The sequence below is a fragment of the Alligator sinensis genome, unplaced genomic scaffold, assembly GCF_000455745.1.
Source record: "Alligator sinensis unplaced genomic scaffold, ASM45574v1 scaffold421_1, whole genome shotgun sequence".
Classification (NCBI taxonomy): Eukaryota; Metazoa; Chordata; order Crocodylia; family Alligatoridae; genus Alligator; species Alligator sinensis.
The window spans coordinates 155,450-173,137 of NW_005841871.1; the positions used below are offsets into that span (position 1 = coordinate 155,450).

At 45.1% G+C, this 17,688-nt stretch overlaps 1 protein-coding gene across 1 annotated transcript in view; it reads right to left on the bottom strand.

The window, feature by feature from the left end:
• Window positions 1-17,688, bottom strand: part of CPZ (carboxypeptidase Z) — a 68,473-nt gene that overhangs the window by 27,851 nt on the left and 22,934 nt on the right. Inside the window, exon 7 of the mRNA XM_006017010.2 lies at window positions 8,689-8,847. Within this exon, the coding sequence (XP_006017072.1) occupies window positions 8,689-8,847 (159 nt within the window). The remainder of the gene's footprint in view (window positions 1-8,688; window positions 8,848-17,688) is intronic.

The following is a 17,688-nucleotide window of genomic DNA, read 5'->3' on the forward strand; positions in this document are numbered from 1 at the left end:
TGTGAGCCCCTTCTGAATCTATGAAGCCTGCCAGGTGTCAAGGAGATAGATATAGGGGTTTCTGGGAAACTGCACCTCAAACTGTTCAAAGCAAAATTTGTGACATGTGTGACTTTGTGCATGTGTTAAGGCGCAGTGGGATCAAACCAGCAGGGATGGTAGTCTATAACAGGGGGCCTTCCTGGTGATGGTTAGACCTCTGCCCACCCACCTGTTTCTGGACCAACTGCCCACCCCTCTTTTCCTGCCATACCCTGATGATTCAGATGTTTCCAAGGTGGGAGGCTGTGACATTTAGGTATCTTGGGATGACATCCATTCCGTAGCTCCATACCTCCCTTAACAGTGAGGTCCATGCCTCGCACATTGCATCCTTCACCTGCTCCAGCTCTGGTCCCCTCTCTGAACCTTTGGCTCCCCCTTAGGCCCTGGCCCCAACTTCAGGCCAGTTGGAAACTTGAGCCTCTTGCTCTGGGCATTCCTTGTGGTGGGCCCCTGGCCCTTTGACCCCCGCTTTGGGTCCTGGCCCCAGCACAGACCAGTCAAGGGTACCTCTGATATCTTTTATTAGACCAAATGAATAGTTGGAGAAATATATCTTAGCAAGCTTTTGGGTTTAAACACCCTTCATCAGGCTGACGAAGCATCTAGTTGGCAGGGGGAAGAAGGGGGATGTAGCAGGTAAAAGTGGTGAGGTACCTGGGGAGTCAGATGCCAGGCAGGTTATAGTGTGTCATAAATCCAGCGTCTATTTTGAGTGTATGAGTTTTTATATCCAGGAGGCTGATAAAGTGATGTTCATAAGCTTGTCTGTGAAAAGTGGTTTGTAAATTCAAACAAGCACCAAACTTCGTTAACCTCATCACTAGAAGCCAACTTCCTACAGCCCAAAACACACCGAATGGATCTAAACCATGCCATGACAAGAAATGCAAAACCTGCCAGCATACTAATCCAGTCTATTACAGACAAGAACACCCAACTACCTGCAGTCTGGGTTTTCCCTAGCCAGGACTGTGCAAGTGTATGGTGACTGGAGGTTATAAGGCACCTCCTAACCACCTTTCACCAGGGAGGTTTGCAGTCCTGTCACTTCTTGGGGGTTGCTGTGCCACTGGCAATCTCACCAGATCTACCCAACCCTGGCAGAGTGCAGTTTTAAGTCATGCCCAGGACCTGGGGTTTCCTCCTTCCCCATAGCCCCACCCCATATCTCCAAGTTCATCATGACATGGGAGCTCAGCAGGGATATGTTCTTCCCCTGCTGGCTGGTGATACAGTGGGTGCTGCCTCCAGCTCTGAGAGCAGAGCATTAAAAGGTTTTTAAAAATTAATAAAAAGGAAATAGATGTGGACAGAGTGAGGAGGGTGGCATTCACTCTGTCTGCAGGTGGAGCTTGGGGCACCCCAGCAGCGGGAGGTTCATCTTGAGGAACACCAACTGCTCCACCAAACCAGGATCCAAGCAGGTGTGGTGGGGTGTTACTACATCCCTAGCAATGCTGAACAACCTCTGACTCAAAACACTGCTCAGTGGACAGGACATGTGATCCTGGGCAACCCTGGCCAGATCCTGACACATCTGGCTGCAGCTTGCCCAGTAGGCCAAGGGGTTGCAAAACAGCAGCTCCATGTCCTTGGTGAGATAGGTAGCCACTGATGCCTCAGTGCTACCTCCCGATGCTGGGGTCTGGTGCCTCTGGACCCCAACATGGAAGCCATGTCTTTGGCCCACATTGGCAGAACCTGTGGTGGAGGAGATTGGCTGTTGGATGGAGTGCTGGCATGGGAAAGTGGATCCCTCCCTTCCACATGCCCCTACCACTGCCCTTCTGCCTCACTGACTCTATTCACCAGCACCTCCATCCATCAAACCAGGTTTTTGCTGCCACAGACACTCCCCTTCATCCTCGGGTCACACATTCCTGCCAGCACGTGTACATACTGGACCTCAATGGATCCAGCCATTTCTTGATGCCCTCTTTCAGCCACTTCACCAGTGTCTGCACCTCTGATGACAGTGGCTTGCCCCAGCCAGCAACATCAGTTCCCTGGAATGTCTCCATTTGGTTCTGATGCTCCCTCACTACAGGGATCACCTGGATAAGGAGGGCATTGCCAGCACTGAGACTCTTGGTGGCCTCAAGGAATGGCTTGAGGACCACCAAGATTTGGGAGATAGTATCCCACTTGTTTTGTTAAGGGGGTCACTGAACCCAATCTCCCCGAGCAAGGCCATCTCATGGATGGCCTTCTGTTGCTCAACCAGCCTTTTGAGCATCAGGTATGTTGAGTTCCACAGAGTCTCTACATCCTGCATGATTCTGTGCTCAGCTCTGCCTGTTTGTCCTGCAGCATCTTGCCCCCCTTGATACTCCAGTGGAAGTAGCCTGCTACCTTTCTGCTTTTTGAAATGAGCTGGATGGTTGTGAAGGCATCCTAATTGGTAACCCTGTCCCACTCCAAGATGTCCCTGACTATAAGGTGGAACTTGTGTGCCACACAGCAGATGCCAACAAAGTTGGCATCATGGACAGCCTTCACCATATTGGCCCATTGTCAGTTACCATGAACCCATGGGTGAGCTCTCCCTGTCCAATGAGCCACCCCTGCACCATGCAGTTCATGACTCCCATGATCTCCCTTGTTGTGTGGGACTCATCCATCACCTCCGCTTGAAGGAGAGCCCACTGATGCCCTGACTGATAATACCAGTGCCCTGGGAGGGAGAGGTAGGCATGATCTTCACCCTAGCTACTCCAGATGCCCGAGGTGAAGTGTAAAGCCACCTGCAAACCTGCCTTGCACAGCTCCTCCCTCAAGTACTCTCTGCATGCCTCATACAGGGAGGGCACCACCGTTCTGCTGAAGGTGGTGCATGCAGGCACTTTATATGATGGAGCCATGAGCGCCATGAGCTGCCTGAACCCTGGCCACTCAACTAAGGAGAAGGGCTGGCCATTGACAGCAAGCATCTCCCCAATGCTCTGGGTGACCTCACTCGCCTTGGGAATGTGCCCCCTTTCCCTCCACTTTTTCCCCACTGGTCTAAGATGGAGTGCCTCTGCTTCTTGGGGATGGGGGCTTTGGAGCGATAGGGGGACTTCTTTATCCCACTCCTCAGCAAGCAGAGGCACAACAACAGTGGAAGCTGAATCACCTGCCCCTACAACCTCCTCCATAGTGCCTTCCAGAGAAGGAGATCTGGCTCTAGGGGAACTTTGATGGGTGTGGAGCACAAACTCAGATTCCCCCTCCTTCCCCAGGACTTCCCTGGTTATGGCACTGGGCTCCTCTGGCACTGGGAGGCTCTTGCTGGGAACTGAAATTGGGATGGAGGAGACTGTCATGTTGGTGCTTGTCATGCTGGTGGTGCTGGGACTTATTATTACTGCTGGTGTTAGTGGAGGTGGGGCAGGTGCAGATACTGCTCCCACCTCCTTGCTCCCATTAGCAGCAGAAGCCTCATGCTTGCTAGGGAAGAGGGTGCGTCTACGTTTTTTGGTTTTTTTGGTGTGGGGGGGGCGGTGACTTATAGCTCTCCCTCTGCCCTCTCTTGCTCCCCTGCTGGAAGACCTGGCACCTGCCTTTCCAGCACACTTCATAATGTTTGCTGTTCTGAAAAATGTGTGTGTGTAAAATATCTTCTATGTGTTTACTATATCTTCTGTCTTTACTATATCTTCTTCTATCTGCTTACTATATCTTGTATCTGTAATATATTGGAAAGGTGTATCCAATCCTTTCCAAAAAGAGAGACTAGCAGGAGACTGACTAGGAATCCAGTCACTGCAGCTAGCCATATTACCTTTCACACACTCTTGCTTCCAGAGAGACAGCTCACAAAAGGGACAGAAAGGCTTCACACAGAGCCTTATATGCTGTTTCTCTGTCCCTCCCTCTGAGCACTCCAATTGGAAGGGACCTCAGGGATGGATTGCAGAAACTGGTCAGCTACAGATGTCAATATCATCAAGGAAGCCATCCTCCCCTCATTTCCCCCCTCCCTCTTCTGAGTTTCTGTTTCCCCACAAGCCCACCTCCAAAACATTCTGAAACATCCAAAACATTTTGGAAATGTTTTGGATGGCTTCTTTTCATTTTGGAGATGTTTTGGAGCCGTCCATTTCATTTAGGATCTGGTGTTTTAGGCACCAAAATGGGCCGAAACACCTCCAAACTGAAAGGGCTGCTGAAATTTTGCACAGACCTACTAGCTACACATGGTCTATATATTTGAAAGCCTCTTAACAGAGCTTGGAAGTAATTAGGAGGTGATAATAAGCTTGTGTAAGCACTGCTACATTGTTGCAGTCATTGGAAGATCCATTCCAGAAGCTGTAGTTGACCTGATACTTAGCAGGGTGTGGTGTTGTTGGCACATTTGATTTTACAAAAGGTGTTACTTTGTGACTGATAGTCTCTATTGTTTTACAAAAATCCAAATGAGTTTCCCTTTTGGGGATTAGGCAGACAAGGTTATTTGGGTAAATGTGATATCTTTTATTAGACCAACTAAATAGTTGGAAAAATTGTTTTTTGCAAGCTTTTGGGTACAAACACCCTTCTTCAGGCATAGGGAGTCTGCTGGTGTTTTGTGTGTTCTCCTGGGTGGAACAGAAGCCAATATGCAAAATGCAGATCTCTGAAAATGCAAAATGTGTGGTTGTGAAGATTAGAGGCAATGGGAGACAATAGGTGTGAGACAGGTAGGTGGGGTGGGGGGGAAGGGGGAATGTTGACCTAGTGACAGAATGTAGCTGGTAAAATGTTGAGAGGTACCTGGGGTTATCCAATGACAGGCAGGTTATAATGGCTGCATCTACATGAGACACTGACTGTTCAGTCATTACTGTACAGTCATTTAGTACTTCTATACATAAGTACTAAACAACTATGCAGTAACTGGAGTTACTGCACAGTAGCATCACCAAATAGCTTTTAAGAGATGCTGACTGCACAGTAGTGCATTACTACTGTGCAGTAGCGTCACATCACACTTCGTGCCACATGATGCTACTGCGCAGTAGTAACAAGCTACTGCATAGTAGGGCTGTGTGAAGCTTCAGTCCCTAGTTCAATTCAGCGAAGATCTGGCCTGATTTGGTGACTGAATCTCTGAATCTGAATCAAATCAGGAGACCCTTTAATCTCTCTGAATCAAATTGGAACCCTCTGAGTCAATTCGGAGAGATTTGGAAAGATGCAGACATAGACATAGCTTTAAATGTTTTTTCTACATACCTCAAGGTACCAGGTGACTCATGAATGCTGAGATGGTGGGGCAGATGGAGCATCCCACAGAAGTGTGGGGTGGGTCCCCAGTGCGCTTGGCAGCAGACCTGGAAGTGGACCAGAAGCACTGCCGGTTCACTTCCGGGTCTGCTGAGGAATGCACTGGGGGTCACCCCACGCTCCCCCAGTTTGGTGACTGGTGCCTCCTGGGTTTGGGGGGGGCACCTGGGGTCCCCCTGTGGCTGATAGCCAAGCCAGGGGGGCACAGGACGGCCCCCCAGTGCCCTCCCGAGCGGACCTGAAAATGGACCAGTAGTACTTTGGGTTCACTGCTGAGCATGCAGGAGGGGCCCCCGCACTCCTGTGGGATGCTCCATCCGCCCCAGCTTCGCAGCGTTCATGAGCCACACCTGGTACTTTGAGGCATGTAGAAAAAACATTTAAAGCTGTGTCTATGGCCAAATCACTGAGTCTCTAAATCAGCATTGAATCTTCAGATTCGGATTCAGCTGAATCGAATCGGGGACAGTGATCCAAATCAACTAATCAAATCACTGTTCCTGACTTGGGCTAAATCTGAATTGAATACGGCCCGTTTTGCACACCCCTACTGTGTAGTCAATGTCTTGTGTAGATGCAGCCAATGTGCCGTAAATCTAATGTTTAGTCCTTAGACCAAAATGGCTATAACCCTTGTAGGTGTTGATACCTCGTAGGGACAATATTTATCTGAATTCCTAAGGACTGTTATTCCTAAAAGCAACACTGTATATACATGTTAATTAATCTGGTTTAAATTCCTTAATTTGGATTGCCCTAGTCTGCATTAATCTTAGTTCTCATTCAATGAGGGCTAGTTAATTCAGATTGGAGCCAATTTTAGTTCAAACTACAGACATCCGCATGAATATAGTTATTGTTGTAGTCTAGATTAAACCTAGAAAAACATAACATCTATAAACAGCCAATATCACCAGCTAATACATTTACACCAGGGGAATCACCGGTGGCTATATAAACCTGTTCTAAGTATGCTTTGGAATACTGGTCCAGCCCACAAAAGACTCAACAGGACAAAGTGGCAGAGCACAGCTGGGGCACTTCGTTTTTTGCTGCAGCCAAGAATGCAAATGTGCTAAGTTTGCCCTTGCACAAATGAATTCTTCTGGGTCAGCGGTCAGAACAAAGGTGAAGACTAAGAGAGCAGCAGCAAAAACTAAGCAACACTATTACAGGATGCAGTCCCCTGGACAACAGCAGTTGCAGATGAAGTTATTTAACTACAGATGACTAAGCAGGTGTTTTTTTTTTCATTCTCTGGGCAAAATTTAAAGTGATACTGTTAATATTTTGAGATGCTCTAATTGGCTAATGTGGAAAGCTGATTTCAATTGGCAATCTCACGTGGATTCTCCTCCCAATGTCTATTTTAAACCTGTAGCTTTTCATTTTTCTGGTCCCTCTTCCTCTGGTTTACTGGCCATAAACAATCAGTTCCTGACTCGTTAATGAAAGGATTTTTGCCTGTACCTGATACTTTGTGTAGCTTCCCCTTGTGAAATATTTTCATAGAAATCACTGCCATGCAATCTGGAAAGAATACCTAGAGCACTTAAAATAAATTAAGTGACACATGACCCGGTGAGGCAGAAGCTATTCCAAGGCTGTTTAGCCACTGACTATTAAATATAAAATGGCAAAACACCACTGAAATCAGAAGCAGGGACCCCTCCCTTGCAGGACAGTGACCATCTCCCTAAATTATACTCCTAGTTTGCTTTTCTCCCTGCCCCAGATAACTTCCTCTTTCAGTTGCCCAATAGTTCATCATCAACAGAATGCCTAGCCCTTGGCCTAGTACTTAAGACACTTTACTAGGAGGTGGGGGTGGGGGAATATAAACCTAAAGCTCCCACTCCTTGTGCAAATGGCCTAACATCTAGGCTAGTAGGGGGTGGACTCTCCTTCTCACACCACCCCTCACTAGTTGTAGTTTTTCTGTGACTAGTATTTCAAGGAATTATATGCAGTTTATACACCTATCCATTTGGAACAGGATTGTAATGAAGCCTAACTGGCTGGTTCCCACTGATGCATTCAAGCAGTGGTGTTAACTAAGGCAGGCAACTTGGGCAGCAGCACTGAGTGCCTGTTTCAGGGAGAGGGGGAAACATAAGAGCTGCTACCACTGCCTGCCAGCCAGCCACACCAATGTATGGGGTAGCCACTGCAGCTTGGAGCCATCACTGCCCAGGGCACCAGGCTGCTTTCTTATGCCTCCACGCTCAAGGCCAAGATCTGTGCATCAAATGAAAGAACATGTATTCTCTGTTTATTTTCATGATCTGTTTGCTAAATAAGGTATTACTTTTTTTTTTCTTTTTTTTTAAGATTCCAGGCTAATATGTCCAAATATCTAATGTTTATCTGTGTGTCAGTTTAGTAAAGAAGGTAGAAAATTGCAGTGTGTTTAAAAAAAAATCCCCAAGTGAGAAGTACACAAGAATAGAGGCACAGGGGCAAGAAATATCCACACATTCTGTCTGACCTGGAATAAACGTTACGCTACTCCCCCCTTCTGGCCTCCTTTTAGTTTTACCGAGCTGTCATTACCTTTGGTAGCAACATAGATGAGAACTTCAAGTTCAGGACTCATTCCTGCCTTTTTTACAGCTGGTGGTAGTATGACTGGGCTCTAAATGTTGCTTTAGATGAGTTTTTCTTACTTTGACATGTGGATTCATTTATATCAATGCAAAATGACTGCAAAATACTGCCAACTCATAACTGTAAGCATGCAAATGACAGCCCAAAGATGCATGCCGCCAAATGTTGAAGGGGAATGGTTACATTTATATTTGTTTTCAAATCTTCCAGTAGGTCAACTTAAAAATAAAGTCTCTTTTCAGATATTTTCTTTTCTTCCTTTTTACAGTACCAATCTTCAAGGGTATCTAAATATGCTGCCTTGTAAATCAATGGTGAAACTTCCATTGAACACAAAACAGAAGTTGATGAACACCAATGCATACCTGAAATTCTCCTCCAGACATTATGAACAGATGAACAAATGTTCCTGAGTTAAAAAGCAAGGGTTGGGGGACTTAGCATGCACTAATTTGTTCTCTCTTCGTTGATAAGTAATTTAGAAGTTGTTTCACAGCCCCTGCTTAGCTTCCATTCCCTCCATAACAGATGAACAAACTAAACAAGTAAAGTAGGTCACTCATCCTTTCTCTTAAATTGGTGTAATTTGTCATCCGTTGGGTACATAATAATGCCAGAATTAAATTTATTCTTGCATGGCATATTCAGAGATATTTTTCTAAATCAACTACCAAAAATGTATATCACAGAATGGTTAAACAAGTTACTTGGTCAAGGAAGGCTTCTAAATTGTTCTCTATTTGGAAGTCAACCAAATAATCTAGTCAGAGGAAAGAAAAAAATTACCTTCTCATCAGGGGTAGGGGAGAACATTTTTTCTTCCAGTGGATGCCTTGAGTAATCATAAGGATAGGTAACAACTAATTCACCACCATGGAGACTTGCAGAGAGTACAAATGGAATGTCCCTCATCCACTTCATAATAGCTTTCGTCTCAGGTGCCACCTGAAGCAGAAAAGGAAAAAATACTTGAATGCACACACTACTTAAGATGGGGTTACTTGAAACAATGTTGGGGAGCCAGCAAGACCCTAGCAAAGAAACACCCACAGAAAGGAGGTGTGATGTGGAGGGTGTCCTAGATTTCCTATGCAGAAGGGAAGGGAAGGATTTCTTTGTGTAAGGTACATGGGGTCTGCATGCCAGAACCTAGGATCTTCCCCTCCCCCTGGAGTGGAATTTCATGTTATGAAATGAACCGCTTTGAGGCCAAAGTCCTCAAAGGCATTTAGGCACCTCTTTTTGACTGAATACTGACTGAGCTCAGTATTTGTTGAGATATAATTTGACTCCCTTCTACCAGGGACCAGCTACTCCTTAAAAGCAACAGTGCCACCTGGTGGCCATATACCTGATTGCATCTGACACAGTATGCTGGTACCTACTAAGAAACAGTTACTTACGAACCACCTAGTCTGTACCCTGGTCAGTTTGTGAAAGTAGAGGCATCAGGTACATCTCAGTAATAGGGTTAGAATTTCCAACAGTTGCCTCTTCTGTAGTCATGTACAACAGTGAAAAGTTGTACAGCAAACTAGCTGTAAAATGGTATCAGATGAGAACAGTAACACCTACTTTACATGTATGCAAATAACTGTATAAGGTATAAGGCAAAAAAGCAATTGGGTTTGTTGCTTTGGGCCCAGGTCTGTCTGGGTTTTGTACAGATTTGAAAACCATGTCTCATTTCATGGTTCAATCCTACCAGCTTTGGATCCACTGATCCATTAAATGAGTGACTGCCAGGCTAAGGACAGACATTCAAAAAGCCTGAGCCTGAATTGATTCAATCTTTGCAGGTTAGTCTAAACTGCCTAGGTTGAACTGGTTTGAAACTGCACAGATATTCTCTCTGGACTGAGGAAATGCAGGCACATAGCTGCAGTGGCTCAGGCTAGAAGCTGGGGACTAGAACAGCCCTCCCTTCCCTTCTACAGTGCTGACCTGAGGGGAGGCATGGCCAGGCCCCAGCAGGATACTCTGATTAGTGAGGGGTGTAATCCCCTACCCTGCCTGCACCGTCCCAGGCTTTTCCATGCTCACTGCTCAAGAGGTGGGAGTGTTGTCAGCCCCCAGCTATTACTCTGAGGCAAAAGGGGAGGGAGGGGAAGTGCATGCATCTGTTAATAATACTGAATTTTTCAATCTTCCTCTCCCTGCTTCTTCATACAGTCTGCAAACTTGACAGATGAGGGAGCCAGCAGGGAGCTGATAACACAGCATTTAGCAGTGCATCAAGAAAACAAAAGCCTCTCTCATTAGTTCAATCTCTTCTTAAACAGCTTTTTCCAAGGAAGGAACTGAGGGACATTACCAGCTGACCTGTTGATTAGCTCCGAAAAGCCCTAAGTGCACACTACTCTGTCTGCCTCTCCCAGTGAAATTGGAGAGACACACACAGAGACACCTCTAAGCATTAGCTAGCATACCACATGCCTATGGTTCATGGGACTGGGGTCTGTGCTGTGGGAGAAGGGAGGGAGGGGAGATGCCTGCTTGAGCAGCTGCAGTCTCTGCCAGAGCTCTGGCTAGGGAGCAGAGGGGCAGGGCCAGCTCTTTTTTCTGGAGCAAACAGCACAGCAGAGCCCAGCCCAGGGCTGCAAAGTATCTGGGATGCTGAGGGACTCTGGTTTAACTTAAACTAGGAAGGGTTCTGGGACCGACATTGCATAAATTGGTTTGACCCAAATCAGTTAAGTCTGATACTACATTCAACCAGCTGTATCTTAATCAAGTTTCAGGCATTTTGAAACTGGTTTAAGTGCACTAAACTTATTTTCTGTTATAGGTTTAAACCAGTTTCTGACCATTTGAACCAGTTTGTGTATAATGTCTGTCCCTAGCCCCAAAGTGCAACTTCTGAAAGTGCTTCAGAAAATGCACTGGCACCTTGGTAAAGCAGGTGGCATTCTTCACTCATGGTTGAAAGTAACAGATCTTCCATCACCTAGCTAGATATCTTTATGTCTGATGGAAGAGGACCTCCCCTGCCAGCTGGGATTTTTTTCTGATGTCCTCTCCATACCCAGTTAAATCAGAAGGATCAGGTTGCAGAGTATGCTCCAATATGTTGTGCCTTCTAGCAGATATGTAATACCAAAAAGGCATGATCTCTATCCACACAGCATGGGTGTAAAGCACAAGTAAATAATTATGGTGGTGCTTTCCCATGAACTTTGCTGAAGAGAGGCAGAGGAGGAGTGAAGCAGATCCAAAGTGTGTTGAAAGTCATGTCTCCTGATTTGCATGCCAGTGCAGTAATCCCTAAACCACTTTCTTATATGAATGCTTTGCTGGACAGACCAATGGCTATTGAAGAAATTACCCAAAGGCAGCAAGGCACCATCGGAATATTTTTTTTTTAAATGAAGCCAGGTAATATTTAGGGCTCTTGTACAGAGTGTGGAGCTACCAAATGAGTGCAGGGCATTGTGACTGGTTTGCTGGTAGGCATTACTCATATCTGTAAGGTGGAGATGGAAATAGTGAATGAATTTACAGCTGTTAGATCTGACCAACACTTATTGAATTAGGCTATTAAATATAGAAATGCTGAGCAAATACAGCAGCCATTCTCACCATAATAAAGTCTCCAATACTGTTTCTAGGCACTGCACTGGAAAATCTGCCTGATTATTAAAAATGCCTTACTTCTTTTGCTACATGTACACTGAAAGTAAATAATGTGCTCCAAAAACTTGCATTAGAGACCTTTATGGTCTTGGGACTTTGTAAGAGGATTGAATCACAAAGTTAGAACTGGGGAGAGACACAAATGGGCCGAATAGTACTGTAGGAATAAAAACATATATTTGCACCTTGTTGCCAGAGCCAGCGTTTAGGACCGTGGGCTGTGGGAGTGTCAGGGTGCTGCAGGGAGTTTGCAACTCTGTTACAGGTTTTCATCGCTTGAGGCTCTCACACTTCCACATCCTGGTTATCAGCTATGTCATTTTCACCAAAACCAATTGGGTCTTGCAGATCTTTTCATGCCAGTGCTATCAGAAGTTACCGCAGCTGGGGTGAGCCAAGGGAGAAATTTACCAGGAGGCCCAAATAGGCACAGGAAGGAAACACTCCATCATTTCCCCATCTTCTCACTGGCTCTGTAATTGAAGTGAATTCCCTTAGCAACACCACTCTCTCCTGATCCTTCTAAATGATGAAGGACGTTCTTTAGCAGGAAGTTATTATTATGATTAGTACTGTGGTAACACCTAAGAGCCTCACTCAGGGACCAGGACTGTTTTGCATTAGGGTCTGTACAAACATAGAACTAAAACATGGTCCCCAACCCAAAGAGTTTACAATCTGGAACTAAGGCAAGAGACAACAAATAAACACAGGCAAACAGAGCAGCACAATGAGGAAGGACAATACTGGTCAGATGATAGTGGACTACTACCTAGTATTACCCCAACAGCCTATCATCAAGCATTGTGTGACGTGCTCATATCTGAGCACGTGCTGATTCCTCCATAGGCTCAAAAAAGCCACCGGATTTTAAAACACCTCCCTAGAAGAGAGGCACTTTGAACATCACTGTATTCCTTGGATGAAGGGCATTAAAAAATGAAGGGCAAATATCTGGCTAAATGCTTCTCACAAGCACATATGCATGTGTACACATGCACATGTGCACACACGCAGACACACATACGCGCACACACACACGCACAGCAGAAGAAAAAATACTCAGGTTTTGAGAAAATAAACCCAAGGGGGTTTGAGAGAACAAACCCAAGACGAATGCAACTTTCAGGGTATGCAACAAGAGTGGAAGGGCCTTGTCATATGTTCACTTGCAACAGGTGCAAGTCATTTGGATGTGGTGACCTATTAAAGTTAGTACTTAGGAGATAACTCTCTCCGGAAAGGGAACAACTTTACAAGTCTGTGGTGGCAGGTAATCCATGCTATGCTGCTGGAATGTGCATCTACCTGTGTTTTAACTGCACTTAGCAATTGTTATTTTGAATGTATGACACAGTCTGAACATTTGCCTGTACAGGGAACTTGGTATCCAACTTGGAGTCAGCTCTTCTGTGCTGATCCTGTGGTGTCCCCACTTAGAACCAGCCTTTCTCATGAGCTTAAACTGCAGAGAACGTTTAATATGGATTGAAACCTTTCATTTCACTTACATATTTCCTGGCTCAGCGTGTGGGGAGCTTGCATGGACAAGTCCTATTTTTGTGCAGCTTGTTCCCTTGCCAGATACTGACATACTCCACAAGATGGTGCTATGCCCCAGAGCCAGTTATCATATTACAACAACTCCCACAGGAAACAATTAGATTGTCTTGTGTTTTTTACCCTATTAGTACTGAAGTGACATCAGCTACAGTGATTTAGGTCTGGAAATCTGCATTTCCTTCTCATTCTGGTTCAGTTCTATCAAATACTGCCCTTGTCACTCTTTACTTTGATTATCCATAAAGTTTTATTTAATGCAGCTTTTTCATTCCCCATGGGCCTTTTACCTTTCAGTCACAGGGAATCATTCTTAAATTACCTATTTTACAAAACCAATTTAACATACAGTTAGAAAGTAGCTAACTAATTTGGCCATATATGCAATGAATGGCCATTATTCTTCCTAAACCCAATTTCCATTTCTGTCAGTTATATTGCATTCAGCCATGCCTCCCTGGTATATAAAAGTGATACTTTTTGTCATTTTAGAAATGACTGGGCTAGCTTTCCTCAGGTCAATGGCAAAATTGAGGGAGGTAGGGGCATGACCACTACAGAAGCCCCAGAAGCCAACTGCATGGAGGGGCACAAAAGCAGCTGCTGCCACAGCAGAAGCAGATCTTACCATCGCAGTTGGTATGAAGAAGCTTATATTACCCCAGGTGCTGTGCAGCTGCCCTGGGCATGAAGTTGTGCTGCTATCCCTCTGCCTAAGGTCTAGACCAGCCTTATTATAAGGCAGCCCCAAACCCTGCTCAAATCAAGCCATTCAATCTCAGATAATATTTCTTGATTTCAATGGCCAGACCATTTATTCTAATAATTGGTACTAACAGAAAACAAAGCTTGCTGTAATAGCAAGGTCTATGAAGGAATTTAGTTTAGAGCGTTTTTTCAGTTGTCTGATTTAGGTATGGAATACCTGAAATATCGCTTAATTCAGCCAGGAAATAAATACTATTAAGTAATTAAAGGTTGAAAGGCTGGTGTTGAAACAAATATACTAAGGTTTTTTTCCAGGCACAAGGCCATGTTCTGTAACAGCTTCCCCTACCCAAGGGTTCATATACTTAGCAAAATTGATGCCCATTGTACCAACAATGCATTCTCCTATGATTACAACTGTGGAATTAGAGTTCAGAGAAGATTTGAGTAGCTAGACCCCTGAGCTACATGACGTTATCGTCATCAAAAAGATGTGTGCACCATTCAGATCATAGGAAAACAGGCCCTCTTCGTCATTCTCTGCATAGTATGTGGACTTTGCATGCCATTTAGCTGCATGTTTAGGCCAGAGGGGAACACTGAAATTCTCTAATTCCTTCTCAGTTCTAAATCCCTTTCACAATGCAGATAAAGCCATGTGCTAGAAAGGACATTGTAGCAGGTTATCACTGTTTACAATCCGTTTTTTTTTTCCCTGGGTCAAACTTGTCCCCACAGGAAACAACATAATCACAAAACAAACACATAAACAATAAAGGGTTAACTCACACCCTGTGGTCCTTTCCCAGACCCTGAGAGAGAATCCCTGGCTCTGTGCTGCTATTTCAGCCTTTTCTCCCACTCTTCTCCTTTCCCTGGGAGCTTTTAACTTCTTCTGGGCCATTTAATCAGCTGCATCAGCTGGCTCAGTCCTCCTAGACAGGCAATATATCCTCTTTCAACTGAAACTGGGCTACACCCCTTGACCCATGCACCCTGTTACAGACATATTCTCCTGTATATTGAACCCATCAGTAATTTAGTGCATTTTGCATCTCTTCAGGCAGAGGTGCAAACCTTAAAATGCCCATGGCTGTCCAGGCCCATGCAGCGGCAGACACCAAGGGAAGGTCTACATCCTCTCCATGCCATGCCTGAGAGCACTGCTGTAAAGAACACCCTGCCCACTGCTCCTGCAGAAGAGGAAGCAATTTAGCCATGTTAGTATATCCCTAAACATGAGCTCACTGCTACTCTCTGCCTAGAAATAGATGTTGCCAAATGAAGCAGATCAGCTGTACTGGGATGTGTCTCAATACTACCTATCTGCTTCACTGGAGAAAACACACATTGCCCCTTGCCATGCTTATTTTTACTGCAGGACAATGGGCAATATGTTCTCCTGGGCTTTGAGGGGGCTGGTATTGCATACCCTGGGAATTCCCATGCAATATTGGGCCCCTCAAGCCCTCAGAGTGCCAGCCTGGCTTTCCCTGCTTACAGAGATGCATCCCAGGATCTCATAACAAGATAAAACAAAGGACTAAGGGAAGATTTTGCTAGTGCAGAGCTCCTTTAAGTGGCTTGCCACGATCCCCATCATAAAGTCAAGTACAAGAGGCTTGTTGGCAGCATGCCTATGGGAAGCAAGCAAGAGCAAGCCTTAATGCAAAGTATTCCATTAATTCTGAGCTACACTGAAGTCCATAGGCAGCCTGGGATGGACGGCCAGCAATCAGCATATCCAGATTTCTGTTGGTTACACCAGTGACTATATTAGGTTCCAGAGTTGCTCAGACTATCCATGCTCCTCTTGTGCTGCACTGTTCATCCTGCACTTACATGAGTTGGAGAAACAGTATAGACACAACTGGAAAGATAGCCTGACCCCTCCCTTGGAAAGTTTACAATCTAATGTTAGGGCCAATTCATACAGTCCAGTGCAACAGCATAGCAAGGGAAACCTCTTTGAAAAGGCTCAGGTAATTCTGGGTCATTTTCCCATGTGTGTCTAACAACCAGAGGGTTTGTTGCACAGCATACAGTTCAGGAGGTAACAGAGCCTAGAGCAGAGCTTCTCAGAAAACTGGCCACCAATAGCTTATCTAAGCCCTGACCCTGCAATGGCCTCTGGGAAGGTGCATATGTCAACAGATTAGATGTTTTCAACACATGGAACATTCAAAGGCTATTGATTAACTTTAAAAATGTCATCTAAATATTTAAGGGCTAGATAGTGATTAAATGATGCATCCGGCAGGAACTAAAGTCAAAAGATCGGGGGCAATAATTAACATAAGGGCCTGGACTGCCTGGAATAGGTAGAGAAGTCAACCTAAGAACTGACATGAAACTGGCTAAGTGAGACAGGCCCTGGGAGAGGGTCTGAAGTACTTCATCCCCACATAGAAGCGGGTAGTTGTCTGGTAAGTTAGGTGTACCTGTATGCTGTTTATTTCTTCCTGATACATGTTTCCTCATAATGGTTTTGTTCTGTGCAAATGGCACTTTGCTTTGTAAGAGCTGGCTAGTGACCAGATGAAATTTTCATTGTTGTCCTGGAGACCAGAAAACTGCAGTGCTGAATTAAAGTCAGACCCACTGAGCTAGTTACAGTGAACTGCAAGCATCTGCAGCCTAAGCTTCTGGTCTTGAGGGAGAGGCTCACAGGTTCCCCTGCTAAGAAAGAGAGGGTGTCTATACACGTGCTCTGAAGTATGGGTGGAGGCATTTTAATTAGAGCGACTCCTGGACAGCCACTCTAATTTAAATGCCGCAGCGCCATCTGTATTCAGTGTTCCGCATTTCAAAACAGCCATGGGGTGCTTTAACTAAAGCTTATTTGATGAGGTTTAGTTAAAGTGCCCCCACTACCATTTTGAAATGTGGGGTGCTGAATACATGTGAGACTGCAGCTCGCTGGAGCATTCTAGTTAGACTGCTTAATTGAGTTTGCTCCGATGTGTTCAAATTAGAACATCCTGGAGCACATGTATAGGAATGAGAAGGGCCTGACACCTATAGAGGAGTGCCTTTGAGGAGGTTACAAATGACACAAAGATTCAACTAGATCAGAAACCGCAGTGGCCTGTATCTTGAAAACAAAAAGGCCTGTGCCAGGTTCTGGAACGGATTATACTGAATCATGTGCAGGGCTAAAGCTCAAAAAAGTCCTTCCATAATGCTTCACATTCCTGCCAAATACTTTGTTTTTCAGAAGAATTACTCAATGCAACAGTACTACATGATTTTCAAATTATGTAAATAACTGTGCACCACTGGGACTAACAAGAAACAGCAGCCCTCACTCTCCGGGAGGCAGAGATTTGCTTTTTCCAGAATTTATCTCTGACCCTTCACCCTCTCAGACTGTTTCCTCCTCTATTCTCCACTAAATCTTAAGAGAAGGTTGGGGTAGCCTCAGCGATGAACTTCTGTGTCTGAAGTATACCTGTGGACACAAATGGGTGGAGCATGCCCAGTCCTGTGTTCCCAGACCAGTTCACGTCTCTGCATGGCTGCAGTAATATAGACAAGCAGGGACAGAATTAAGTCTTGGTCTTGTAAATATTTTAATTGCTAGACCCAGACTTTGGGCACCTGGAATTTCATGCTAAAAAACAACCTAACCGACCTAGCTGGAAAGCAACCAACTTTAAAACCAGGGATGCATATGAGGTGAAGAGAGTGCAGAAACTTATAGAATTAGAGCTTGGAGTCTGAAAGACCTTTGTACCCTGGAAATACATCAGAGGCTGCTGAAGTCAAGAGATATTTCCCATTGCTGCATGAAGTCTGACCTGTGCCTTAGGCATGGTGTTGCTGCTATTTCTGCAGTTCTTGCTGCCTGCTGTCACTGGAAAACAAGGAGAGAAAAATTTCCCT